General features: G+C 42.1%; 1 protein-coding gene across 3 annotated transcripts in view; it reads left to right on the forward strand.

Annotated features, from left to right (window-relative positions):
* LOC110522452 (bromo adjacent homology domain-containing 1 protein) overlaps positions 1-27,865 on the forward strand; it is a 39,089-nt gene that overhangs the window by 1,061 nt on the left and 10,163 nt on the right. For 2 of the 3 annotated variants that reach the window (XM_021600854.2, XM_036976070.1), the window contains exon 2: positions 25,645-27,441. In XM_021600854.2, coding sequence (XP_021456529.1) covers positions 25,665-27,441 — 1,777 coding nt within the window. In that variant the 5' untranslated portion in view covers positions 25,645-25,664. Of the gene's footprint in view, positions 1-9,990; positions 10,343-25,644; positions 27,442-27,865 lie in introns of those variants that run through there. The other variant, XM_021600855.2, reaches the window with a different exon arrangement.

Consider the following 27,865-nt stretch of genomic DNA (forward strand, 5'->3'; position numbering starts at 1 on the left):
TTATATGGTGACAGGTAGACTAGCAGTTAGAGCGTTGGGCCAGTAAACGAAATGTCGCAAGTTCGAATCCCCGATCCGACAAGGTGAAAAATGTCGACGTGCGCCTGAGCAAGGCACTAAACCCTAATTGCTCCAGGGTCGTCATTGATAGAACCTGGCGGTGACCCCACTCTGGCTAGGGAGAGTGGGATATGCACAAAGACATATTTCAAATTCATCACATGCTTGTGAATACAAACATGCACATATGTGCTTATTTGTCCTATTTCACACATCAAATTATTATTAGCTTGCTAAGCCACCTAGATGCATGACTCAACAACGAGCATAACATTTAGTTTCGTTTAAAACTATATCCTTCTTACGATCCCTTATAACACATGTATTAAGCTTTGTGCTTCTTTAACTTATATTGTTATTATGTTCTTTGTTGCATGTTTCTCTCAGAGTCAGTATCATGGTGTGTGTGCATATGACACCGGACATCTCATTTCAAAATCATGGGCATTAATATGGAGTTGGTCCCTCCTTTGCAGCTATAACAGCCTCCACTCTTCTGGGAAGGCTTTCCACTAGATGTTGGAACATTGTTGCAGGGGAATTACTTCCATTCAGCCACAAGAGCATTAGTGAGGGAGGGCACTGATGTTGTGTGATTAGGCCTGGCTCGCAGTTGGTGTTCCAATTCATCCCAAAGGTGTTTGATGGGGTTGAGGTCAGTGCTCTGTGCAGGCCAGTCAAGTTCCTCCACACTGATCTCGACAAACAATTTCTGTATGGACCTTGCTTTGTGCATGGGGGCATTGTCATTATGAAACAGGAAAGCGCCTTCCCCAAACTGTTGCCAGAAAGTTGGAAGCACAGAATCGTCTACAATGTCATTGTATGTTGTAGCGTTAAGATTTCCCTTCACTGGAACTAAGGGGCCTTGCCCGAACCATGAAAAACAGCCCCAGACCATTATTCCTCCTCCACCAAACTTTAGTTGGCACTATGCATTCGGGTAGGTAGTGTTCCCCTAACATCCGCCAAACCCACATTCATCTGTCGGACTGCCAGATGGTGAAGCGTGATTCATCACTCCAGAGAATGCATTTCCACTGTTCCAGAGTCCAATGGTGGCAAGCTTTATACCACTCCAGCCGACGCTTGGCATTGTGCATGGTGATCTTAGGCTTGTGTGTGGCTGTTCAGCCGTGGAAACCCATTTCATGAGGATCCTGACGAACAGTTCTTGTGCTGACGTTGCTTCCAGAGCCCGTTTGAAACTTGGTAGTGAGTGTTGCAACCGAGAACAGACGATATTTATGCGCTACGCGTTTCAGCACTCTGTGGTCCTGTTCTGTGAACTTGTGTGGCCTACCACTTCGTGGCTGAGAGGTTGTTGCTCCTGGACATTTCCACTTCACAATAACAGCACTTACAGTTGACCGGGGCAGCTCTAGCAGGGCAAACATTTTACGAACTGACTTGTTAGAAAGGTGGCATCCTTTCTACGGCAACGTTGAAAGTCACTGAGCTCTTGAGTAAGACCATTCTACTGCCCATGTTTGTCTATGGAGATTACACCTGTCAGCAATGGGTGTGGCTGAAATAGCTGAATCCACTCATTTGAAGGGTTGTCCGCATACTTTTGTGTGTATATATAGTGTATATCAAAATATGCAAATTAGATCATATAGGCCTTACGTGTGCCTATACTGCCAATCTGCTTTAATAGACACTGGATAAAGTCATTATATTTTGGGGGGCTTTCATTTGAAAAAGACTCCAGGGGCCTAATTTATCAACTGTGTAAATTTTTCACAAAATTCTTGCATATTTGGAGATTCTTGGATTTGCGTGCGCAATAAATTATTGGGATTTATCAAACTGTCACATGCGCATGTGTTCATTAATAGATCAGAGCCATAGTATATTTCTACGCTCGTGAACAAGCGTAACAACCAATGATATAAACCCTGGATGGCTGCTGCTGTGTTTTGGCCAGTGAGAGGCTTTGAAGCCACCGATAGGCCTTACTGGCACTCCCCAGAAGGAGCAGTCCTCCATAGGAATGAATTGAATTCTACAGTATTTCAATTAAATGTTTCAAGGACAAAATGACATGTATTTTTGTTGTTGTGGTGGGGGAAGGTAACATTAGAACTTTTAAAAAAAGTACAATTTAAGGAAAATGTTTTATACGTTTTATATTTTTTCTTTGTATGTTTAGCTCACATAATTTAAAAGTATGCATTTAAGGTTTCTGTAATAGAATAAACGTGGCAAAAACAAATGTAGATATTCATAATAAAGCGCCCCCTGTCAGTGATCTAGTGTATATTTAAATCATTGGTTACAACCCAGCCTGGAAAACGCCCTCTATTCACCTTGCATGCTAACAGCAACGCTCTCATTTGCTGTATGATTTTGGATGTTGGAACTGGGCCATGATGGTTTCTAAAGCGCAATGGCAAAAATGTATTACAGTTCTGTAGTGGTATTTTGCAGTGACTTTTTCCAATTTAAAATGCATGCTGCCTATAGCGAGTGCTAAACACTGGCCGCGCATTCTGCAAGATTGTCTTTTCAACTATTTAAAAGTAAATGCTTCAGCCCACACTTCTATGCAAAAGACAAATTGTTGTTAAATATTTTGTTTCAGGACATGATTGTGTTTCTATCTCCTGCCTTTGGGCGGCAGGTAGCCTAGTGGTTAGTGTTGGACTAGCAACTGTAAGGTTGCAAGATCAAATCCCTGAGCTGACAAGATAAAAATCTGTCGTTCTGCCCCTGAACAAGGCAGGTAACCCATTGTTCCTAGGCCATCATTGAAAATAAGAACGAGTTCTTAACTAACTTGCCTAGTTAAATAACGGTCAAATACAATAAAAATAGGCTCTGAGATTAAATAGGCTACGATTTCGTGCTCCTACCACACAGCAATACTAGCCTATACTGTCAAAAGGCTACCGGTTTATTTACTTTCGCGCATACTTGGCTATTGAATGAGCAATGGATAAATAGTAGCCTAATATTTGTTGTGCAATAACCCAGTCATGTCAGAAAATGAGAGCTGTGCTGCAGCATATGATTTAGGCCTATAAATTAAAATAAACACATTAGGCTACATGCTGCTACTGTTTTATCATGCTTTTGAAGTTTTTGTTAGCCTACTGTAATTATAATTCCTGTGCATCAAACACTTCAAATTCCCCATAAGAACAATATTTTCTTGCAATACAACTGATCAACTACCAGAAATTGTGTACGCGTGGTCTGAGCTGTACCTTGAGGTATGCGCATGCACCTTTGATAAATGCATTTCGGCATACATTTGACAAAATAATCTTAGCTAGAACACAATGTTAGAGATATCGGCAATTGCATAATGACAAAGAAAAAACAAGTTTGTAGACATTTTTGCAAATGTATACACTACCGTTCAAAAGTTAGTGGTCACTTAGAAATGTCTTTGTGTTTGAAATTTAAAAAAAGTGTCCATTAAAATAACATTAAATTGATCAGAAATATAGTTTAGACATTGTTAATGTTGTAAATGACTAGCGTAGCTGGAAACGGCATAGGTGTACAGAGGCCCATTATCAGCAACAATCACTCCTGTGTTCCAATTGCACGTTGTGTTAGATTAGCTAAGTTTATAATTTTAAAAGGCTAATTGATAATTACAAAAACCCTTTTGCAATTGTTAGCACAGCTGAAAACTGTTGTTCTGATTAAAGAAGCAATAAAACGGGCTTTCTTTAGACTAGTTGAGTATCTGGAGCATCAACATTTGTGGGTTCGATTACAGGCTCAAAATGGCCAGAAACAAGAAACATTCTGAAACTTGTCAGTCTATTCTTGTTCTGAGAAATGAAGGCTATTCCATGCAATAAATTGCCAAGAAACTGAAGATCTCGTACAACGCTGTGCACTAGTCCCTTCACAGAACAGCGCAAACTGCCTCTAACCAGAATTGAAAGAGTGGGAGGCCCCGGTGCACAACTGAGCAAGAGGACAGGTATATTAGTGTCTACTTTGAGAAACAGAAGCTTCACAAGTCCTCAACTAGCAGCTTCATTAAATCGTACCCGCAAAACACCAATCTAAAAGTCAACAGTGAAGAGGCGACTCCGGGATGCTGGCCTTCTAGGCAGAGTTGCAATGAAAAAGCCATATCGCAGACTGGCCAATAAAAATAAAATATTTAGATGGGCAAAATAACACAGATTGGAAAAAAGTGCTATGGTCAGACAAATCTAAGTTTGAGGTGTTTGGATCACAAAGAAGAACATTTGTGAGATGCAGAAAAATGAAAAGATGCTGGAGGAGTGCTTGACGCCATCTGTCAAGTATGGTGGAGGCAATGTGATGGTCTGGGGGGGGGGGGGGGGGCTTTGGTGGTGGTAAAGTGGAAGATTTGTACAGGGTAAAAGGGATCTTGAAGAAGGAAGGCTATCACTCAATTTTGCAACTCCATGCCATACCCTGTGAACGGCACTTAATTTGAGCCAATTTCCTCCAACAACAGGACAATGACCCTAAGCACAGCTCTAAACTATGCAAGAACTATTTAGGTAAGAAGCAGTCAGCTGGTATTCTGTCTATAATGGAGTGGCCAGCACAGTCACCGGATCTCAACCCTATTTAGCTGTTGTGGGAGCAGCTTGACTGTATGGTATGTAAGAAGTGCCCATCAAGCCAATCCAACTTGTGGGAGGTGCTTCAGGAAGCATTGGGTGAAATCTCTTCAGATTACCTCAAAAAATGGACATCTAGAATGCTAAAGGTCTACAAGGTTGAAATTGCTGCAAATGGAGGATTATTTGACGTAAGCAAAGTTTGAAGGACACAATTATTATTTAAATTACACATCATTATTTATAACCTTGTCAACATTTTTACTATATTTCCAATTATTTTGCAACTAACTACATGCATGTTTTTCATGGAAAACAAGGACATTTCTAAGTGACCAACTTTTGAATGGTAGTGTGTATATAAAAAACAGAAATATTACATTTACATAAGTATTCAGACCCTTTACTCAGTTCTTTGTTGAAGCACTTTTGCAAGCGATTACAGCCTCGAGTCTTCTTGGGTATGATGCTACAAGCTTAGCACACTTGTATTTGGGTAGTTTCTCCCATTCTTCTCTTCTGATCCTCTCAAGCTCTGTCAGGTTAGATGAGGAGCGTCTCTGCACAGCTATTTTCAGGTCTCTCCAGAGATGTTTGATTGGGTTCAAGTCCGGACTCTGGCTGGGCCACTCAAGGACATTCAGAGACTTGTCCCGAAGCCACTTCTGCATTGTTGGCTGTGTGCTTAGGGTTGTTGTCCTTTGCCCCAGTCTGAGGTCCTGAGCGCTCTAGAGCAGGTTTTCATCAAGGATATCTCTGTACTTAGCTCTGTTCATCTTTCCCTCGATCCTGACTAGTCTTCCAGTCCCTGGCACTGAAAAACATCCCTGCAGCATGATGCTGCCACCACTATGCTTCACCGTAGGGATGGTGCCAGTTTTCCTCCAGACGTGACACTTGGCATTCAGGCCAAAGAGTTCAATCTTGGTTTCATCAGACCAGATAATCTTGTTTCTCATGGTCTGAGTCTTTAGGTGCCTTTTGGCAAACTCCATGTGGGCTGTCATGTGCCTTCTACTGAGGAGTGGCGTCCGTCTGGCTTCTCTACCATAAAGACCTGATTGGTGGAGTGCTGCAGAGATGGTTGTCCTTCTGGTTGTCATTCCTTCCAAAAGGCACCTAAAGGAATTTCAGACCATTCAGAAACAATATTGAACTTTTTGGCTGGAATACCAAGCGTCACGTCTGGAGGAAACCTGGCACCATCCTTACGGTGAAGCATGGTGGTGGTAGCAGCATGCTGTGGGGATGTTTTTCAGTGGCAGGGACTGATTTACTAATCAGGATCAAGGGAAAGATGAACGAAGCTAAGTACAGAGATCCTTGATGAAAACCTGCTCCAGAGCGCTCAGGACCTCAGAACGGGGTGAAGGTTCACCTTCCAACAGGACAATGACACAAAGCACATAGCCAAGACAACGCAGAAGTGGCTTCGGGACAAGTCTCTGGATGTCCTTCAGTGGCCAAGTCAGAGCCCGTACTTGAACCCGATCTAACATATCTGGAGAGACCTGAAAATAGCTGTGCAGCGACGCTCCCCATCCAACCTGACAGAGTTTGAGAGGATCTGCAAAGAAGAATGGGAGAAACTCCCCAAATACAGGTGTGCCAAGCTTGCAGCGTCATACCCAAGAAGACTCGAGGCTGTAATCGCTGCCAAAGGTGTTTCAACAAAGTACTGAGTAAAGGTTCTGAATACTTACGTTTTTTTATTTTTAATAAATTAGCAAAAAATGCAAAACCTGTTTTTGCTATGTCATTATGGGGTATTGTGTGTAGATTGATTAAATTGCTTTTTTTCCCATCAATTTTAGAATAAGGTTGTAACGCAACAAAATGTGGAAAAAGTCAAGGGGTCTGAATACTTTCCGAATGCACTGTGTGTATGATATGTGTGTAATATATGTATCTCAATAGCCATCACATCCACAGCTGTTACGGGTGTTACAGATATCAACATGCTGAAAAAGGATACTGACAATGAAAAGGGAGTAACCAATTATAGACCATATATAACCTTGACGAAAGTTAGCTTCACAGAGAACATTTCAAGATCTGATGTAAGGTGCATGTTTTACCCCAAAAAATCATACAAATGTTTTGTAACATTGCCTGTCCCAGTCACCTGCTATCTTTATAAGACTAGAATGCACAAAAAAACTCAAGACACTTCAATTTGGTTTGTATTGCTTCATTAACATCTCATCTTCATAACTAACACTGGGGGACAGCTGTGAGTGGAAAAACAAGCTATAGGTGCCCATTCTAATAGCCTTGGACACCTACTCTGTAATGGTTAAAATTTAGTAAAATTCATCCTTTTCAAATAAAGCCTGAACTCCAACATATACAGTAGACCTTAAGGATAATTAAAGCCTGAACTCCAACATATACTGTAGACCTTAAGGATAATTAAAGCCTGAACTCCAACATATACTGTAGACCTTAAGGATAATTAAAGCCTGAACTCCAACATATACTGTAGACCTTAAGGATAATTAAAGCCTGAACTCCAACATATACTGTAGACCTTAAGGATAATTAAAGCCTGAACTCCAACATATACTGTAGACCTTAAGGATAATTAAAGCCTGAACTCCAACATATACTGTAGACCTTAAGGATAATTAAAGCCTGAACTCCAACATATACTGTAGACCGTAAGGATAATTAAAGCCTGAACTCCAACATATACTGTAGACCTTAAGGATAATTAAAGCCTGAACTCCAACATATACTGTAGACCTTAAGGATAATTAAAGCCTGAACTCCTACATATACTGTAGACCTTAAGGATAATTAAAGCCTGAACTCCAACATATACTGTAGACCTTAAGGATAATTATGGAAATTACTAACTTTAATGTGCATGTGTAAAAGACGTCACACTTCTTGCTTAGTCAGTACCGCTTCCTCCTGATTCGGCTCAAAACGAGGCTCGGACCGAGGACCCCTGCCTTGCTAGCACACGTAGCCGCCCTCCTGAAGCATGTTACCAGTCGGCGCCACACAAAAAGCTAGCTATTTGCTGGCGCAGGTGGCGGCACATGCTCAGGTTGACTTTTACACAAAACCGCCCTTCTACAGATGTTCCCCTCACACAGTAGAGCCCATCTCTCACAGGTGTAGATGAAGTTTGGGGTGCAACATCATTACAACAAGTCCAGTCAGACCTGTATGGAGGACAGGAGAATGGGAAGTATTTGTCATTCTAAACTAAAGGGTGTCACTGACTGTGATAAAACTCCCCTGGAAACAACAGCACAGAAATGTTCCCTTGCCATTAGGTGGGGAAGATGGTACAGCATGGAAGTGTCATCAGATAAATGGTTTGGGAAATTACCACTTTGTATTAGTCACTCTGCTCTTTCTCTCCTTCCTGCTACATATTACCATAGCTGAAAAACAATTCCATGACTTTGTTGTTTGTGAACAGCCCACAGATAGAGTTTGTGATTAATATATCACCTTAAAACAGTGTAGTTTAAATCTAGTCAATGCAAGGATTTTTGGTTCTATGTTTTTGTTTTAATATTATTAAAGTGATGTTTGTCTCCATTTTGCAGGATTATAAGGCTTTGGGTGAACAGATAAAGTTACTCTTTGACGTCCTGGTTTGTTGCCGATTAGACATTAATCTCTGGGGTAGAGGGTACTGTAGTTGGCTATAGTATATAAAAGTTATTCAGTCACTAGCTGTAGTTTTGTAGGGAAGCAGCCGGTAGCCTAGTGGTTAAGGTGAAAAATCAAATAACCCTAATTTGTTCCAGGGTTGCAGTACTACTATGACTGACCCTGTAAAACAGCACATTTCACTGCATCTCTCTGTGTATGTGACAATAAGATATTTGTTCTTGTTTGCATTATGCTTAATTTGGTTGTGTCACAGAGGTGTCATCAGCCTATAATGCAGTGGACTCCCGATAGGCTACTGGCTTGGGACTGTTGTGACAGTGCAGTGTGAAACTGAAAAACGATAGTGCGTTTAGCTTAGCTGAAGTGACTACTGATTGTGCCCTCAGTTATTGACATATCATTGAAATATGTCAAATTGTCAGTCATATGAGCGGCTGTGTAAAATGTTTATGAACTGGTTATTATTATCCATGAATGGCTGCTGTGTAATTTAAAGTGAAATTTTTAACTTGTGTATGTATATAGGACAGATGTTGCACCTATCGAGATGGCTCTATCTATAGAAATGGCATACAGAAACAATGTCAGTTGTCTCAGTTGAAGCCTTCAAGTCATCTGATAATTTACATTCTGTTCAGTCTGCAGCCCAAATCCTTTTCCTCAACCGATTTTCTGACCGAAATGATGCAATTGACAGACATTCAACTACATTTTTTAACAAAGATTACCATGGCTTCGATATGGATAGTCTGGAAACAGCCTACATCTGAAAGAGCGAACATTGGTGGTCGCGTGGCCAGATGTCTCGGCCTTGAAATTACACATTTTTCACCTTAATGCACATGGTGTTGTGGGGGATTTAAAATCGTATAGGGTTAATCTTAGTGTTCAACAGCTTCCTCTACTTGTCTCCTCTCCTTAATCTCGATAGTCTAAAGGAGCTTCCTCTCATTCATCTGCTTATATCTGAAAACCCATACCAAGGAAAAGCAATATGGTGGATACCCACTGGGGATTTGCTTTCAGCTGTCCAGTTCCTTCATATCTGTGCTGCTGAAGGAAAGGAGACAATGAGAGGAAGCAACTCCAGACTATTGAGAATGGCTGCCTATGCATTATTACATTGTAATCACCTGACACCTACACAAAACTAGGACCTGATAACTATAATTTATCATATTAATTTGCCCGTTATTACACGGAGTGTGGAGGCCCGCATATTATTAATGCGCTCGATTCATTTCCTCTGCAATATGACTGAGTGGTGTTTGCATGTACCTATAATACAGCAATAGATACTGTAATAAAGCGATTAATAAAACCGGTAATAGCGGTAGCCTAATGCACATGAAACAGCTTATGCCTGGTCCAAAGGTTCAATCATTTGGACCCTATACTAGTGAGAGGTTTGTAATATATTGATTGAAATTATAATTATTTCCATATCCAATTAACTGTTTGGGCACGCTAAGAAATCAATTAGGCCAATGAAATGGAGGGTTATTATTTGAAAAGCATTCTCATTTTATTCCACCACAGGCAATGAGAATGAACTGGTGTTTCCCTGCATGTTTTACATTCTCTTGGGTGTACATTACAATGTTGTGATAGCTGTACACACCAGAAGACGTGTGGAAATATAGCTATTGGTTTACTCAATGTGGTCTGGTCACGACAAAATGACAGGGTGAGGCTGGCGTTGAGGGCGGACAACATCGCTCCATAGCCGGTGCAATTAACCGAGTTGAATCAAGTTAATCCGAGCCACTTCGCAGGGGGACGCATATTCGACAAATATTTTGGGTTTTAGTCTTGAAATTAACCGCCAGGCCTTTTCGCTATTGGAAGACTGGGATGTCAGCGAGGCTTGTCTGTATAGCAATTGGTTAAAATGAAGTTTTCTGCAAATCCGTGAAGCCGAACCAGGAAGAGCAAAGCACATCGCGCAGGCAGCCACCGTCCTCTCTCTCTCCACTCCCCAGCTCTCCCCCAGTCAGTACAGAGATCAGTTCAGCCATCACACCAGTCCAGCACTATTTCGACGCTTCTCCAGGCATAGTATGACGGAGTCGTCGGAGTGTGTAAGTTAATATCTCTCAAATATTTCTTCCGAAACGATTTTCGAGTGCCGAGTGTTGAAGTTGCGTTCGGAGCCCGTCCAAAAAGGAGTGCAGAACCGATTTTCGCTTCGGAGAACGAAACCCCTTCTGCCATGCAAAATCGATAGCTGTAGCTTGCTAGCATACGATATCCTTGGGGTTTCAGACTAAGTAGTGGTATAATAGCTAATTATTTCGATGTTATTTTCATAAATAGCATGGAAAAAGTGTTTGTGGCACCATTATTTTGGCTGCGGTTTGTGTTCGGGTCGCCCACAGCCCCGTAGATAGCAGTTACTTCAGATGGCAGGCTACTCACAGACGTCTAGCGAGCGAGGCGCAGCCTGCCTACTGTAACGTTATGTCGGCCCCGATGTCCTCAAGTAGGCTATAGGACGTTGTGTATGTTTGAGCAAGTCAAATAGGTCACCAGGGCGAAACTCAGGTGTTACATGTAGCGCTTAAAACGATTTAGATGGATTGTAGAGTAGACCCTCTGAAAACCATTTCATGACAAACAAGCCGACGCCTCGTGTTTATTGTTTTTGTTCGGGCATCGAAAGTGTTCAAAATACCCCCCTGTATCAGTTCAAAACACCTTACCCTGTGGGTTATTTTGGGGAAGTTCTCGGTCCCCTTGTCATTGCCCCCATATCTCACACGGTGTTAAGGTGTAATTACATAGATTAATGTCAGCGTGAATGCCTGGTTATGGAAATAATTGTGTCTAAATGTGGAGTAGCTTGCACTGAGAAATGGTAGGCAAGATAGATACATACTTATTAGGTGTCTGTATAGCCTGTAGGCTAGGCAACACAGGACATGACTGTTTGTTTTCTAACTTGTTTACCGAATGAAACCAGTGGCAGTGGGCTCTACAGTCATGTAACAATTATTTCATACAAATAATATGTAATTGCCTAATTGGTTTCTGCTGATTTCAGAATGTTTGCTGAAATGTAATGTCTGCTGGATTAGAATGTCTGGTGAATTTCATTCTGTTTAAAATGCCCAGATGTGTCAGATTGTCTTCATGCATATGGAAATCTCCCCGACCTCTCACGTACTCGATAACGGGCCAATCATGTTTTGACTATTTTCATCTCTTCAATATTGTTTGCTTTGAGTGCGTCGGCATGCGCTTCGATTTTGCTGCAATCCTTTTATTAAGTATTGTTTAGCATCTCCGCATTTTCATTTTTACAGCGAATCAGAAATTCCAGAACGTTCTTTCAGAAGAAGCATATGGAATAGACTACATTGTGGAAAGTTTACTGCTTCTTGGTAGTAAATGAAAAAGAAACCCACCAAGAGCAACATTTTCTCAAGCGGGTGTGAAGTGCAGTTCGACCCAATTATACATGATCGTGCTGTGGAAGGGTCAATGATCTCTGCTGAAGATGTAAAGTGAATTTCAAGGAATCCTTTTTTTATGACTACTTAAGGCCAAATTGATATCATTCGCAGCTCAGCATGAATAGATTAGTCATATTTTGACACACACCTCTATTTTCATGATTTATTGGATTATTTCGTAGATTAGTGTTGATGTTATTGACTAAAATATGCATTTGTGAATTAAAAGGTAGTGCTGTGACAGTCATGGAACATTGGTCTCGGCCGTGGTCTCGATCTTAACCGTTTTGAATCGCATTGGTTATCTACATTTTTTTAAATGAACACATTTAAAAATAAATGCATGTACTGCCATAGAAATATAATGAATAGAACAGGAATCCTCATTCAAATGAATGATGGCATAATGGGTGGCGGCCATTGCGTGTGTTCCCAGTTTAAGCAGGAAGTGTACCCATCAATACTTTTTAAAAATGTTTATTATTATTATTTTTTAACCTTTATCTAACTAGGCAAGTCAGTTATGAACAAATTCTTATTTTCAATGACGGCCTAGGAACAGTGGGTTAACTGCCTGTTCAAGGGCAGAAGGACAGATTTGTACCTTGTCAGCTCAGGGGTTTGAACTTGCAACCTTCCGGTTACTCTAACCACTAGGCTACCCTGCCGCCCCAATATGGGTTGTGATTAGTTGATTCAGCTCAATTGGCATAAAAAAATGCATTCCATTGCATGAGCTACATCAGTTAACATAATTTAAATGAACATTCTACATTATGGCGGCAAGTAGCCTAGTGGTTAGAGTGTTGGGCCAGTAACCGAAAGGTTGCTAAATCGATTCCCCGAGCTGACAAAGTAAAAATCTGTTGTTCTGTCCCTGAACAAGGCAGTAAACCCACTGTTCCTAGGCTGTCATTGTAAATAAGAATTTGTTCATAACTGACTTGCCTAGTTAAATAAAGGTTACACACACACTGACCAAAGTTATTTTGTTGGCATGTATGTATGTCCCCATTACCAGTAAAATATAATCGGAACCTATTTTCCATTTACTTGCTCTTCCATTGTTAATTTGTTCAGTTGTTTCATTCTCAACCAGGATTTCATCATACATGTCAAGCAGTGAAGTTTCAACTCTGTCTGTCCTTGGTCTCTCTTCCTCGGAGCTTCACTGTCACTGTGTCCGTTTCCATCTTGTCCAGCTGTGTCTAACATTTCACGTAAACCCTGTTTCTTGTCTGCATCGAAGTAGCGGTCCTTGTACCTAGCATCGACCATGGTGGAGACACAGTATAGAGGCTCAGAGAAAATGGCCCTAGGAGTGTGTTCATGTTTCCAAGTTTCAAACATGTTCTCAAGTGCCATTGAAATGGAAGCAGTGGTATGAGAACCGGCACATTCTTGAGCATGCAATACGGCTTTCCTCAGTACAAATTCCTTGTTGACCCACTGTGCTGTCAGACTGTATGCTCATGGGGCTGACATCGTTGGTCCAAATGTCAGTCGTGAAGCTAATAGCAGTGATGCCCATAGCAAGTAGCTCATGGATGTGTTTCAACAACACTGTGTAACTCCGGTAGGGCAACATCTGAAAAAGAGTGCCTTCTTGGTCGACAAAAGCCAACATCACCCATGACAGAGAACGGTTGATTGTCAAGGGCAATGAATTCCATTATGTTGGCGTTAATAGATTTAATCTTTGAGTTGTCTCGCTGAAATGTTCTTACTCTTTCAAATGACTGCTCGACTTGAACTTGTTTAGTTGTTGGAAGTGTGCACTTAGTATTTTTCTGCTTTTGTTCTGTGTAACGCTGTATTTTTTGTGGCGTCATTACGTCATCTGCCTACGTTATATAGGTATGCACGTCATCTGCCTACGTTATATAGGTATGCACGTCATCTGCCTACGTGCATACCTATATAACGTCATCTGCCTACGTTATATAGGTATGCACGTCATCTGCCTACGTTATATACAGTGCCTTGCGAAAGTATTTGGCCCCCTTGAACTTTGCGACCTTTTGTCACATTTCAGGCTTCAAACATAAAGATATAAAACTGTATTTTTTTGTGAAGAATCAACAACAAGTGGGACACAATCATGAAGTGGAACGACATTTATTGGATATTTCAAACTTTTTTAACAAATCAAAAACTGAAAAATTGGGCGTGCAAAATTATTCAGCCCCTTTACTTTCAGTGCAGCAAACTCTCTCCAGAAGTTCAGTGAGGATCTCTGAATGATCCAATGTTGACCTAAATGACTAATGATGATAAATACAATCCACCTGTGTGTAATCAAGTCTCCGTATAAATGCACCTGCACTGTGATAGTCTCAGAGGTCCGTTAAAAGCGCAGAGAGCATCATGAAGAACAAGGAACACACCAGGCAGGTCCGAGATACTGCTGTGAAGAAGTTTAAAGCCGGATTTGGATACAAAAAGATTTCCCAAGCTTTAAACATCCCAAGGAGCACTGTGCAAGCGATAATATTGAAATGGAAGGAGTATCAGACCACTGCAAATCTACCAAGACCTGGCCGTCCCTCTAAACTTTCAGCTCATACAAGGAGAAGACTAATCAGAGATGCAGCCAAGAGGCCCATGATCACTCTGGATAAACTGCAGAGATCTACAGCTGAGGTGGGAGACTCTGTCCATAGGACAACAATCAGTCGTATATTGCACAAATCTGGCCTTTATGGAAGAGTGGCAAGAAGAAAGCCATTTCTTAAAGATATCCATAAAAAGTGTCGTTTAAAGTTTGCCACAAGCCACCTGGGAGACACACCAAACATGTGGAAGAAGGTGCTCTGGTCAGATGAAACCAAAATTGAACTTTTTGGCAACAATGCAAAACGTTATGTTTGGCGTAAAAGCAACACACCATCCCCACTGTCAAACATGGTGGTGGCAGCATCATGGTTTGGGCCTGCTTTTCTTCAGCAGGGACAGGGAAGATGGTTAAAATTGATGGGAAGATGGATGGAGCCAAATACAGGACCATTCTGGAAGAAAACCTGATGGAGTCTGCAAAAGACCTGAGACTGGGACGGAGATTTGTCTTCCAACAAGACAATGATCCAAAACATAAAGCAAAATCTACAATGGAATGGTTCAAAAATAAACATATCCAGGTGTTAGAATGGCCAAGTCAAAGTCCAGACCTGAATCCAATCGAGAATCTGTGGAAAGAACTGAAAACTGCTGTTCACAAATGCTCTCCATCCAACCTCACTGAGCTCGAGCTGTTTTGCAAGGAGGAATGGGAAAAAAATCAGTCTCTCGATGTGCAAAACTGATAGAGACATACCCCAAGCGACTTACAGCTGTAATCGCAGCAAAAGGTGGCGCTACAAAGTATTAACTTAAGGGGGCTGAATCATTTTGCACGCCCAATTTTTCAGTTTTTGATTTGTTAAAAAAGTTTGAAATATCCAATAAATGTCGTTCCACTTCATGATTGTGTCCCACTTGTTGTTGATTCTTCACAAAAAAATACAGTTTTATATCTTTATGTTTGAAGCCTGAAATGTGGCAAAAGGTCGCAAAGTTCAAGGGGGCCGAATACTTTCGCAAGGCACTGTAGGTATGCACGTCATCTACCTACGTTATATAGGTATGCACGTCATCTGCCTACGTTATATAGGTATGCACGTCATCTGCCTACGTTATATAGGTATGCACGTCATCTGCCTACGTTATATAGGTATGCACGTCAGCTTTGACATCGGTTTTGGACATCAGCGCTAAACTAGACATCATGCCGATGTTGGCATTTTAGCTAATATCGTCCGATTCCGATATACTCACCGATGTATATTGTGCATACCTACAAATGATAGGGTATTTAATTGTGTTGCTCATAATGTAGACATAATGACTACCTTTTTCAGCTTCAGTATAAAATTCCAAACACTTAAGACAGTGTCAATAACCATCAATTGCCATACTGTTGGATGTTAAGAATAATGGCTGTTTGGATTCTTCGTAAAGCACATTGCATTTTATTCATCCCTTTTAGTGAGTTTGCTTATAAAAAATAATCCTCCTGATTCTACCAGACTATTGATTGATACATATGATCATTTTTGACGTTAAGTGAAGGTAATGGATAAGAGAAGGTAATGGATAAGAGAAGGTAATGGATAAGAGAAGGTAATGGATAAGAGAAGGTAATGGATAAGAGAAGGTAATGGATAAGAGAAGGTAATGGATAAGTGAAGGTAATGGATAAGAGAAGGTAATGGATAAGAGAAGGTAATGGATAAGAGAAGGTAATGGATAAGTGAAGGTAATGGATAAGATGATAGAATTCATTTTTGGAAACTTTTGAATACACAGTTCTTTCTGTGAGAAATGTCTTGTGGATATAGATACCCACCTTCTTTGTGGTATGTGGCTCCTGTTGGCATGGTTTAATTTCGGCCCCTAAGCCCTTCCCCTAGGGCCCCTACCACTTCACTGTAAGAAATGGATAGCAGAGAATGAGTAATCAGTATACAGTGCATTCGAAAAGTATCCAGACCACTTTTTATTAGTTTTGTTATGTTACAGCCTTATTCTAAAATAGTTTTCCCCCAACGTCAATCTACATGCAATACCCAATAATGACAAAGCAAAAACAGGTTTTTAGGAATTTTTGCATATTCATAAAAACTTAAATTGAAATATCACATTTGCATAAGTCTTCAGACCCTTTGTTGAAGTACCTTTTGGCAGCGATTACAGCCTTGAATCTTGTATGACGCTACAAGATTTGGCACACCTGTATTTGGGGAGTTTCTCACATTCTTCTCTGCAGATCTTCTCAAGCTCTGTCAGGTTGGATGGGGAGCGTCGCTTCACAGATATTTTCAGGTCTCTCCAGAGATGTTAGATCTGGTTCAAGTCCAGGCTCTGGCTTGGCCACTCAAGGACATTGAGACTTGTCCCGAAGCCACTCCTGTGTTGTCTTGGCTGTGTGCTTAGGGTCGGTGTCCGGTTGGAAGGTGAATCTTTGCCCCATTCTGAGGTCATGAGCGCTATGGAGCAGGTTTTCATCAAGGATCTCTCTGTACTTTGCTCTGTTTTTCTTTCCCTCGATCCTGACAAGTCTCACAGTCCCTGCCCCTGAAAAAACATCCCCACAGCTTGATGTAGCCACCACCATGCTTCACCGTAGGGATGATGCCAGGTTTCATCTAGACGTGACGCTTGGCATTCAGGCCAAAGAGTTCAATATTGGTTTCATCAGACTAGAGAATCTTAATTCTCATGGTCTGTGTCCTTTAGGTGCTTTTTGGCAAACTCCAAGTGGGCTGTCATGTGCCTTTTACTGAGGAGTGGCTTCTGTCTAGCCATTCTACCATAAAGGTCGTATTGGTGGAGTGCTGCAGAGATGGTTCTCCTTCTGGAAGGTTCTCCCATATCCACAGAGGAACTCTGGACCTCTATCAGAGTGACCATTTGGGTTCTTGGTCATCTCACGGACCAATGCCCTTCTAACCGATTTCTCAGTTTTGCCGGGGGGCCAGCTCTAGGAAGAGTCTTGGTGGTTCCAAACTTCTTCCCTTTAAGAATGATGGAGGCCAGTGTGTTCTTGGGGACCTTCAATGCGGCAGACATGTTTTGGTACCCTTCCCCAGATCTGTCCCTTAACACAATCCTGTCCCGGACAATTCCTTCTACCTCATGGCTTGGTTTTTGCTCTGACATGCACTGTCAACTGTGAGACCTTATATAGATAGGTGTGTGTGTGTCTTTCCAAATCATGTCCAATCAATTGTGTTTACCACAGGTGGACTTCAATCAAGTTGTAGAAACATCTCAAGGATTATCAATGGAAACAGGATGTACCTGATCCCAATTTCCAGAGTCTCATAGCAAAGGGTCTGAATAATTATGTAGATAAGGTATTTTCTAAAAACCTGTTTTCACTTTGTCATTATGGGGTATTTTGTTTTAGATTGATGAGCAAAACAATTAATTAAATCCATTTTAGGATAAGTCTGTAATGTAACAAAATGTGGAAAAAGTGAAGGGGTCTGAATACCTCCCCGAATACACTGTAATGATGTTCCATCTATCTCTTCAAGACCCTTGGCTCCATAAGTGGAGCTTCTATAGGGCATTCGTCTGTCCAGTCTTTTCAAATGGGTAGGAGGAGGGCTAGGATAAGGGACTAGAGATCAAAATGGAACCGGGCAGTACTTTTATATCAGTGAAAACTTAAAGTATATGTGTATACAGAATATATGTGGAAGGGTTTATGCCAGTGGTCGCCAACCGGTCAATCAACTAGGAATGCCTTGAAAATGGCGTTGACGTTATGTGCACTTGATTCAGAAGCCTTGTGCACCAAGTAAGCAAAGTTTTCCCATTTGTAACCATTTCATTTGTCTGAAAAGACCAACTCTGCCTACCTGGTGGACCGGGAAATCTGTGGCTAAATCGAGGCTTACTGCACTGGACAATCGGATAGTTCGAAACCCGCTCCTACAGCGCTTCCTTGACCCCTGCCACAGCAAAGTTTGATTCTGGCCTACGTGAGATCGAATAACTTTTAAAACCATGACTAGAGAGAGACTGTCAAAGAGTACAGCAAAGAGCTGCTGTCCGACTGGGGAAAAATAGCTTTGAATGGTCATCCAACTCAGAATTCTATTTTTCTAGACCTCCGACTTTCCGACCTGAGGATCACTGACATCATGATTTGACCTAGTTTTTTTCAGAGTTCCCAGTTGTCCTGTTCATTACCATGACCATTAGGTGCAGGTATCATCAGTCCAGCAAAAATAAAATAAAAGAGCAAATTATTTCAGTTTATGCTCAGCTGTGCCTAGGACTGTGGCGGTCACACAATGTCTTCAGCCGGTGATTGTCAAGCAAATAACTGTCAGTCTCACAGTAATTGACCGTTAACTAACATAAACACATTTAGCATCCACACAGAGCTTCCACACAGCCTGCAAGCCATTTTAAAAAGTCAAATAAATCCATGTAATATGGCCTACACCTTCACAATAAGTACATTATTTATTTTAGACATGTCTAAAGAAGCATGAAGAAAATGTAGTGTATTTCAGAAGAAAATAATAGCGTACTCTGAGTTGTCCTGATGTGGCTATGCAAAATGGCTGTGGGCTACACTAGTTCATTTAGCAGACAAGATGTGCTCATCATTTGGTGGTATTATTTTATAGTATGAAGAATACAATTGAACAAAGCTGAATTTAAATATAAATATTTTCTCAACGATTAGAAAGGACTGTGCACATGCGGCTATTGTGCGTTGAGCGGTTAACAAAGAAATAGGTACTCCTATTTGCTTAATTTAGAGTTATTAATGTAACTTTAGTTGTTCTACAAACATTGGGCTATATGTTTAGATGTTTAATACATTGTAAGGCTTGGGTAGGTTACTTTATAAATGTAATCCGTTACACTTACTATTTACCTGTCCAAAATTGTAATCAGTAACGTAACTTTTGGATAACCCAAACTCAGTAACGTAAACGAATTACATTCAGTTACTTTTAGATTACTTTCCCCTTAAGAGGCCTTAGATGAAGACAAAAATGGATGTTACCAATTGAACAACATCTATTGCAGGATAAATCAATGTTAAACTTTACATAGCTGGCCATATGGATGTTAAATTTTACTTTATGGGTTGGTTATGTATACTTCTTCTAACCCATCGCTTTCTGCTACATGTAATAATACAATTAAATTGTATCTTTACATTAAAACCCAAAGTATCAGAATTCCAGTTATTCCAATAAATGTTATACCCCTTGATCTTCAAGAATAGGACTTGAAAGTATGGAAGTATAGACTAGCCAAATGGTTTTACCTGAGCATGACCCCAAAACTAATGATTTCTTAGCCAGCCCTACTCTGTTGTTTATGATTTAGTTGTCATGGAGGACTGATTGGGCTCATTGATTTGAGTTAAAATGAAAATGAAATGCTGCGCTCATTGAATGGCATGCTTTGAGCACTATTGAAAAGTGATATTTACATGTGAAAAATGAATGCCATATGCTGCATTTGCTATGGGCCTATTGTTTACCTTTTTGTTGGTGACACTTTGATATCTTGATAATATACAGATATTTAAAGGGCAAATCTGCGTATGAAATAATAACAAAAGGGCCTTCCTGCCTCTGTTTTGGTAAAATGCTGAGGACTGGGCCTGGAGAAATATAACCACTCAGATTAATAGACCGCTATGGATGCAAGGACTTACCATCACTGATATCAATTATAGTTTTAACCATGTTATAAGGTTACACAGTGTTTTTTTTACAATGTTTACACACATTGGCGATAAACAAGTGGGACAGTTGAACGAAGCTCATGAGGCATTTATACAGTTGAAGTCGGAAGTTTACATACACTTAGGTTGGAGTCATTAAAACTCGTTTTTCAACCACTCCACACATTTCTTGTTAACAAACTATAGTTTTGGCAAGTTGTTTAGGACATCTCCTTTGTGCATGACACGAGTCATTTTTCCCAACAATTGTTTACAGACAGATTATTTCACTCATAATTCACTGTGTCACAATTCCAGTGGGTCAGATGTTTACATACACTAAGTTGACTGTGCCTTTAAACAGCTTGGAACATTCCAGAAAATGCTGCCATGGCTTTAAAAGCTTCTGATAGGCTAATTTACATAATTTGAGTCAATTGGAGGTGTACCTGTGGATGTATTTCAAGGCCTACCTTAAAACTCAGTGCCTCTTTGCTTGACATTATGGGAAAATCAAAAGAAATCAGCCAAGACCTCAGAAAAAAGATTGTAGACCTCCACAAGTCTGGTTCATCCTTGGGAGCAATTTCCAAATGCCTGAAGGTACCACGTTCATCTGTACAAACAATAGTACGCAAGTATAAACACCATGGGACCACGCAGCCGTCATACCACTTAGGAAGGAGACGCCTTCTGTCACCTAGAGATGAACGTACTTTGGTGCGAAAAGTGCAAATCAATCCCAGAACAACAGCAAACGATCTTGTGAAGATGCGGGTGGAAACAGGAACAAAAGTATCTATATCCACAGTAAAACGAGTCCTATAGCGACATAACCTGAAAGGCCGCACAGCAAGGAAGAAGCCACTGCTCCAAAACCGTCATAAGAAAGCCAGACCAAGGTTTGCAACTGCACATAGGGACAAAGATGGTACTTTTTGGAGAAATGTCCTCTAGTCTGATGAAACAAAAATATAACTGTTTGGCCATAATGTTTGGAGGAAAAAGGGGGAGGCTTGCAAGCCGAAGAACACCATCCCAAATGTGAAGCCCGGGGGTGGCAGCATCATGTTGTGGAGGGTGCTTTGCTGCAGGAGGGACTGGTGCACTTCACAAAATAGAGGGTGGGAAAGTGAGGGGGGGAAATTATGTGGATATATTGAAGCTACATCTCAAGACATCAGTCAGGAAGGTTAAGCTTGGTTGCAAATGGGTCTTCCAAATGGACAATGACCCCAAGCATACTTCCAAAGTTGTGGCAAAATGGCTTAAGGACTACAAAGTCAAGGTATTGGAGTGGCCATCACAAAGCCCTGACCTCAATCCTATAGGAGATTTGTGGGCAGAACTGAAAAAGCGTGTGCGAGCAAGGAGGCCTACAAACCCGACTCAGTTACACCAGCTCTGTCAGGAGGAATGGGCCAAAATTCACCCAACTTATTGTGGGAAGCTTGTGGAAGGCTACCCGAAACGTTTGACCCAAGTTCAACCATTTCAAGGCAATGCTACCAAATACTAATTGAGTGCATGCAAACTTCTGACCCACTGGTAATGTGATGAAAGAAATACAAGCTGAAATAAATCATTCTCTCTACTATTATTCTGACATTTCACATTCTTAAAATAAAGTGGAGATCCTAACTGACCTAAGACAGGGAATTTTTACGAGGATTAAATGTCAGGAATTTTTAAAAACAGAGTTTTTACTGGTTTCAAAAACAATGATTGATAGGCAGCTTCTCAAATTCAACCATTATTGCGTTCAAATACACCGTTTCTGAACAGCCATCCACAACAACCACAATCCTTATGGCGCAAATAGCTAAATGAGAGAGCAGCAGTGTGATTCAAATCAATGCGCTATGTAGATATCAATAATAAGTCATGTCCGTATCGCCATAGACTACACCACTGCTTTCATCCTTACCTCCTAGGGTTTAATCAAGTTGGATAATCTTTAGATGCCGACAGTAGTCGCACCATTGGATGACATAGCTTGGACGGTAGCCCACAAAAGTCTATTCCTGCCCTTTCCCCGCGCTCCATCAAACACATTTGGTGTGTCATCGTAGTGGTCTCTGACTTGTGGTCAGACTCGCTCAGGTGGAACAAACTTAAACTTGTGCCTTTTTTCAATGCTGATTTTGAATGTCATTGAGAAAAAAGAAGTGTCAAAGATCCCTGAGTGTGCTGCGCAATCCAAAGCGCCTCTCACTCACAGGCTACAAGTGAAGACAGACACATCAGGGATGCAACTGTGCGCATCCTTATCCAATTCCGAGATGCATATTGAAGATATTGGAAGAACTGTCCACATTTGCTTTCCTTCAGCCAACAAGATCAGTAGGCCTAACGAACAGCAAAAGCACCAGACTATGTCAATTTACTATCCCTCATAGTACAAAGTCGACCTATTCTGTACAATAAATAAATATTCCAAACATGTTGTGGGATGCGTTAGATCCCAAATTAATAAAATCAGTAGCATCAAAAAAACTTTTTTTATGCAATGTGGCTCACACAACAGATCAGAATGTTTATAAACTATAGGCTATTTCTTCACATTATAGGTGCAGCAATGTTCACAATGCATGTCCCATTAGCGGAAAACACCATTATCAACAGTGACCGCAAATGCAATTGTGCATTTTATTATAAAGGTGCATTTATACGGTGAAAATAAAGCTCACGCACAGCTTATACAGTGCCTTGCGAAAGTATTCGGCCCCCTTGAACTTTGCGACCTTTTGCCACATTTCAGGCTTCAAACATAAAGATATAAAGCTGTATTTTTTTGTGAAGAATCAACAACAAGTGGGACACAATCATGAAGTGGAACGACATTTATTGGATATTTCAAACTTTTTTAACAAATCAAAAACTGAAATATTGGGCGTGCAAAATTATTCAGCCCCTTTACTTTCAGTGCAGCAAACTCTCTCCAGAAGTTCAGTGATGATCTCTGAATGATCCAATGTTGACCTAAATGACTAATGATGATAATACAATCCACCTGTGTGTAATCAAGTCTCCGTATAAATGCACCTGCACTGTGATAGTCTCAGAGGTCCGTTAAAAGCGCAGAGAGCATCATGAAGAACAAGGAACACACCAGGCAGGTCCGAGATACTGTTGTGAAGAAGTTTAAAGCCGGATTTGGATACAAAAAGATTTCCCAAGCTTTAAACATCCCAAGGAGCACTGTGCAAGCGATAATATTGAAATGGAAGGAGTATCAGACCACTGCAAATCTACCAAGACCTGGCCATCCCTCTAAACTTTCAGCTCATACAAGAAGAAGACTGATCAGAGATGCAGCCAAGAGGCCCATGATCACTCTGGATGAACTGCAGAGATCTACAGCTGAGGTGGGAGACTCTGTCCATAGGACAATCAGTCGTATATTGCACAAATCTGGCCTTTATGGAAGAGTGGCAAGAAGAAAGCCATTTCTTAAAGATATCCATAAAAAGTGTTGTTTAAAGTTTGCCACAAGCCACCTGGGAGACACACCAAACATGTGGAAGAAGGTGCTCTGGTCAGATGAAACCAAAATTGAACGTTTTGGCAACAATGCAAAACGTTATGTTTGGCGTAAAAGCAACACAGCTGAATACACCATCCCCACTGTCAAACACGGTGGTGGCAGCATCATGGTTTGGGCCTGCTTTTCTTCAGCAGGGACAGGGAAGATGGTTAAAATTGATGGGAAGATGGATGGAGCCAAATACAGGACCATTCTGGAAGAAAACCTGATGGAGTCTGCAAAAGACCTGAGACTGGGACGGAGATTTGTCTTCCAACAAGACAATGATCCAAAACATAAAGCAAAATCTACAATGGAATGGTTCAAAAATAAACATATCCAGGTGTTAGAATGGCCAAGTCAAAGTCCAGACCTGAATCCAATCGAGAATCTGTGGAAAGACCTGACAGCTGTAATCGCAGCAAAAGGTGGCGCTATAAAGTATTAACTTAAGGGGGCTGAATAATTTTGCACGCCCAATTTTTCAGTTTTTGATTTGTTAAAAAAGTTTGAAATGTCCAATAAATGTCGTTCCACTTCACGATTGTGGCCCACTTGTTGTTGATTCTTCACAAAAAAATACAGTTTTATATCTTTATGTTTGAAGCCTGAAATGTGGCAAAAGGTCGCAAAGTTCAAGGGGGCCGGATACTTTCGCAAGGCACTGTATATGCCAGTTAGGCTCTACACTCCTTGTAAAGCGGATTAATGTACTTCATTTTAAGAAGTTATTGGCCTCCCGAGTAATATAGTGGTCTAAGGCACTGCATCGCAATACTAGCTGTGCCACTAGAGATCCTGGTTCGAGTCCAGTCTCTGTCACAGCCGGCCACAACTGGGAGACCCATGGGGCGGCGCACAATTGGCCCAACGTCGTCCGGGTTAGGGGAGGGTTTGGCCGGCAGGGATATTCTTGTCCCATCTCGCTCTAGCGACTCCTGTGGCGGGCCGGGCACAATGCACGCTGACACGGTTGCCAGGTGTTTCCTTTGACACATTGGTGCGGCTGGCTTCTGGGTTAAGCGGAGCAGTGCTGCTTGGCTGGGTTGTGTTTCGGAGTTGCGGCGAATGGACAAGACTGTAACTACCAAGTGATGATATATAATTCACAAGTGATAATATTGTCACCCATGAGACTGTTCTTCATTTAAACTTGTCTTTACATATACTAAATAATATATGTGTGACATTTGTTTTGATTTAGAATAGACCATTATGCACCTGTCTCGAAACAGGGGCAGGGGAAAAATACATGTCATCTATGCACTTAAATGGTGAATGGAGGATGCTTTTCCCTGTGGTTTATTTTCATGCCAGCCAGGTAGGATATACTCCCGTTGTAAATATAAGCAATGTGCTTAGTATTAGGAGAGTTGAGAAATAAATACAGTAGGTCTAGCCTACAGAAAGATGATGGGATCCTCATCTTTTTATTAGCAGCCATCAATCTGTTTTCTCCTGCAATTCGATTGCCTATAGAAATGTTGTGAAACATGAGCTCATGGGCTCTCATGAAGTGTTTGATTAGATTATCCAAAATGTTTGCATTGATGTTAGTGATTAGTGGGAAAATAGAATGCTGAGTACCAGGCAGTTAGCATGTTTGGTAGGTTACTAATGACCAGCAGCACTATCAGAGCTTGGAGAAGCCTAATTACCGTCACTAAATGGTCATGTATAATTTGACTGCCTTCATGACTCGTGACCGCTGGTGTGGCGGTAATACGGTCACCGCAACAGCGCGAGCTGTGCCTCAGAAGTGCTACACCAAATTATATATTTTGTAATCAAAGCTCAAGTTTTGAAATATAATATGGTCGAGAAGAACAATATTGGCAGGCCAGTTACAGAACTGTTTTTTTTAGGTTAATGGTATGTTCTTTAAGTCTGGTTTAAAAACAAATTGTGCGGTAGATCTCGGCACTGGTTTAGGTGATAAGCTAGGGATTAAAGAGATACCAGGGTTGTATTCTTTAGGACACAGTGTAGCAAAACGGAAACAATGAGAAATACGAAAAGAAACCATCTTTTTTATTGGACAAATTCAGATAGTCCCTCCCTGCTTGTCTGTTTCCTTCCGTTTGGTGCCTAATGAATATGTCCCGGGCCATATTACCCTGTTTTTAGGAGTGACATTAACAGTGCGTCTCTCCTCCCCAGGCCTAGTGGTGCAGCATGTGATGACCCACGCCCAGAACAAAGGTTCTCTTAGCCAGAGTCGTAGCACAGTGACGCAGGAACACTGCCCCGATAGGCCACATGGTGAGACCATGGGCGGTGCCTGGCCTGAGCGCACGCTGCGATTCGGCAGGACCATGAAGAAGGGCAGAACTAAGCGAGGAAGGGGCGGTGTTAAAGAGATGATGGACAGGAGGGAGAAGACTCCGGAGCGGAATAGGAGGCGGAGCAGGAAATCTTATCCCTTACGAGGAAGGGGAGGTGCTCCGGAGGAGGAGGGACTTAGCTGTCACGTTTTGCTCACCCGACTGGAGAAGGACATCCAGGAGCAGGAGGACACCAGTGAGAGGGGGAATGATTCGCCAACTCAACCGTCCGTCAAACCTGAATCCCGGAGCAAGAAACTGGACAAAGGAAAAGACAAAGCCACGGGGAAAGTCCTGGCAAAGAAGATGATACCAAAAACTAAATCAAAAAGCACCAGTGATGAGCAGCGGTCGCCATTTCCAGAGCCGCGTAAGCGACGGCTAGCTTCTCTCAACGCTGAGGCCGTGAACAGTCTGCTGTTGGAGAGACCTAATGAGACCCAGCCGGCTTCTAAACAGGCCAGGAGACAGCAGGATGAGCCTACCAGCGGTGAGTCGTTCCTGGGGACAGATGCAGCCAGGCGCGGGGTGACCGGAGGTCCTAATGCTCCAAGAGCCAGCAGCAAGGCCTCCGCATCGCACAAGCCTGACCCGTGCCAAAGCTCCAGGAAGACTAAGAAGGTTTCCAAGAAACCGGCCAAACCAGACAGAGGACAGAAGAAAGAGATGATGACTTTACAAATGTTACACACCCCTGCTCCCCGACGGCTAGCTGGACTCAACGCTGCCGCGCTGCTAAAGTTAACGAGCACCTCGGCGACTAGCAAACAGCGAGTGAAAACGACATCAACGACTACGACGATGGACTGCAAGGCTACGAGCACCGCATCAGTTGACGTGAAGCAGAAGCAACCGCAACGGCGACCGAATCTTAAAACGTGCAGCCGCCAGCCTAAGCAGAAGGGAAGGCAGTTGATTCCAGAAGAGGTAGGCTGTTCTGCCTGCAAGAAGTCCAACTTCAAGAAGCCCAAAGTGGAGTGGGAGTCTGGCGGTTGCACCCACCGGCTAACCAAACCAGGCTACCAGTCGCGCAGCATGCTAGCCTACCCGTTGAAGCCCGTTGTCAAAGAGGAGCAGGTGGAGGCAGAGCTGAGCCCATACTACTGCTGTCCCCCGGAGGGCTCTGTGGAGTACTGCCATCGCCTGGCCTTGTTCCTGGGTCAGCAGGCCTACGCCGACTCTGAAGAACGACCTTTAAACTCTGCCCTAACCTCTGTGAAACGGGAGTGCCTAGTGACATCACCCTCCCATCCCCACTCCCACGCAGCCCTGACCCTCAGCCCCCACCCCTGCCTCTGCACCGCCGACCCCGCCTGCTTCTCCAGCTACTACGTCCACATCGCCCATCCTACACACCCTGGAGCTCCATCAGCCAACCTCAGCTCGCGACCTCTGAACTTTGGCCCCTCGACACTGTGTCCCGGCAGGGTGTCTGGCTCCAAGCTGCTGGGTCCTCCGGTGTCCCATTCCTCGACGCTGGCCCATCCTGCCTTCTGTGGCTCAGTGGGCACTCCCTGCTACAGCGAGGCCTGTCGGGTCAGCGGCTACACATACAGAGCCATGCAGCCGGTCAACAGCAGGGGTTGCTCTTTCTCCACAGGCTGCTCCGGGTGTACACACAGCATCAAGACAGGTAAGAGGAGGACACATGGAATGTAGGCCTACTGACTAGGCCTCAATATGCTGATTTAAAAAGTAGTGGTAGTTTGGAATTATGTAGTGCATGTACTGTAAATATAATTTATAAGGGAATTCTAACTCATTGAGCACTCACTCAAAGGCACATCCATTGTTTATGCTTCTCAGATTGCAAATGAGGATGTGTTATTATCACCTGTGTGTTCTCGCCATTTGGCGTGATCGTGACTGAATTATGTTTATTTTCTTACAAGAGGAAGAATTATTTGTCTCTCTGTCCCAGACATTGAGTACATTGCAGTAAACAAACAGTATCTACAGGGAATCAGAGAAAAGCATGACATAGGACTCGAGTTAGGCCTATGTAGCATTACATCTAGTGAGGCCTATGTAGCATTACATCTAGTGAGGCCTATGTA

The sequence above is a fragment of the Oncorhynchus mykiss genome, chromosome 4 (genome assembly GCF_013265735.2).
Source record: "Oncorhynchus mykiss isolate Arlee chromosome 4, USDA_OmykA_1.1, whole genome shotgun sequence".
Classification (NCBI taxonomy): domain Eukaryota; kingdom Metazoa; phylum Chordata; class Actinopteri; order Salmoniformes; family Salmonidae; genus Oncorhynchus; species Oncorhynchus mykiss.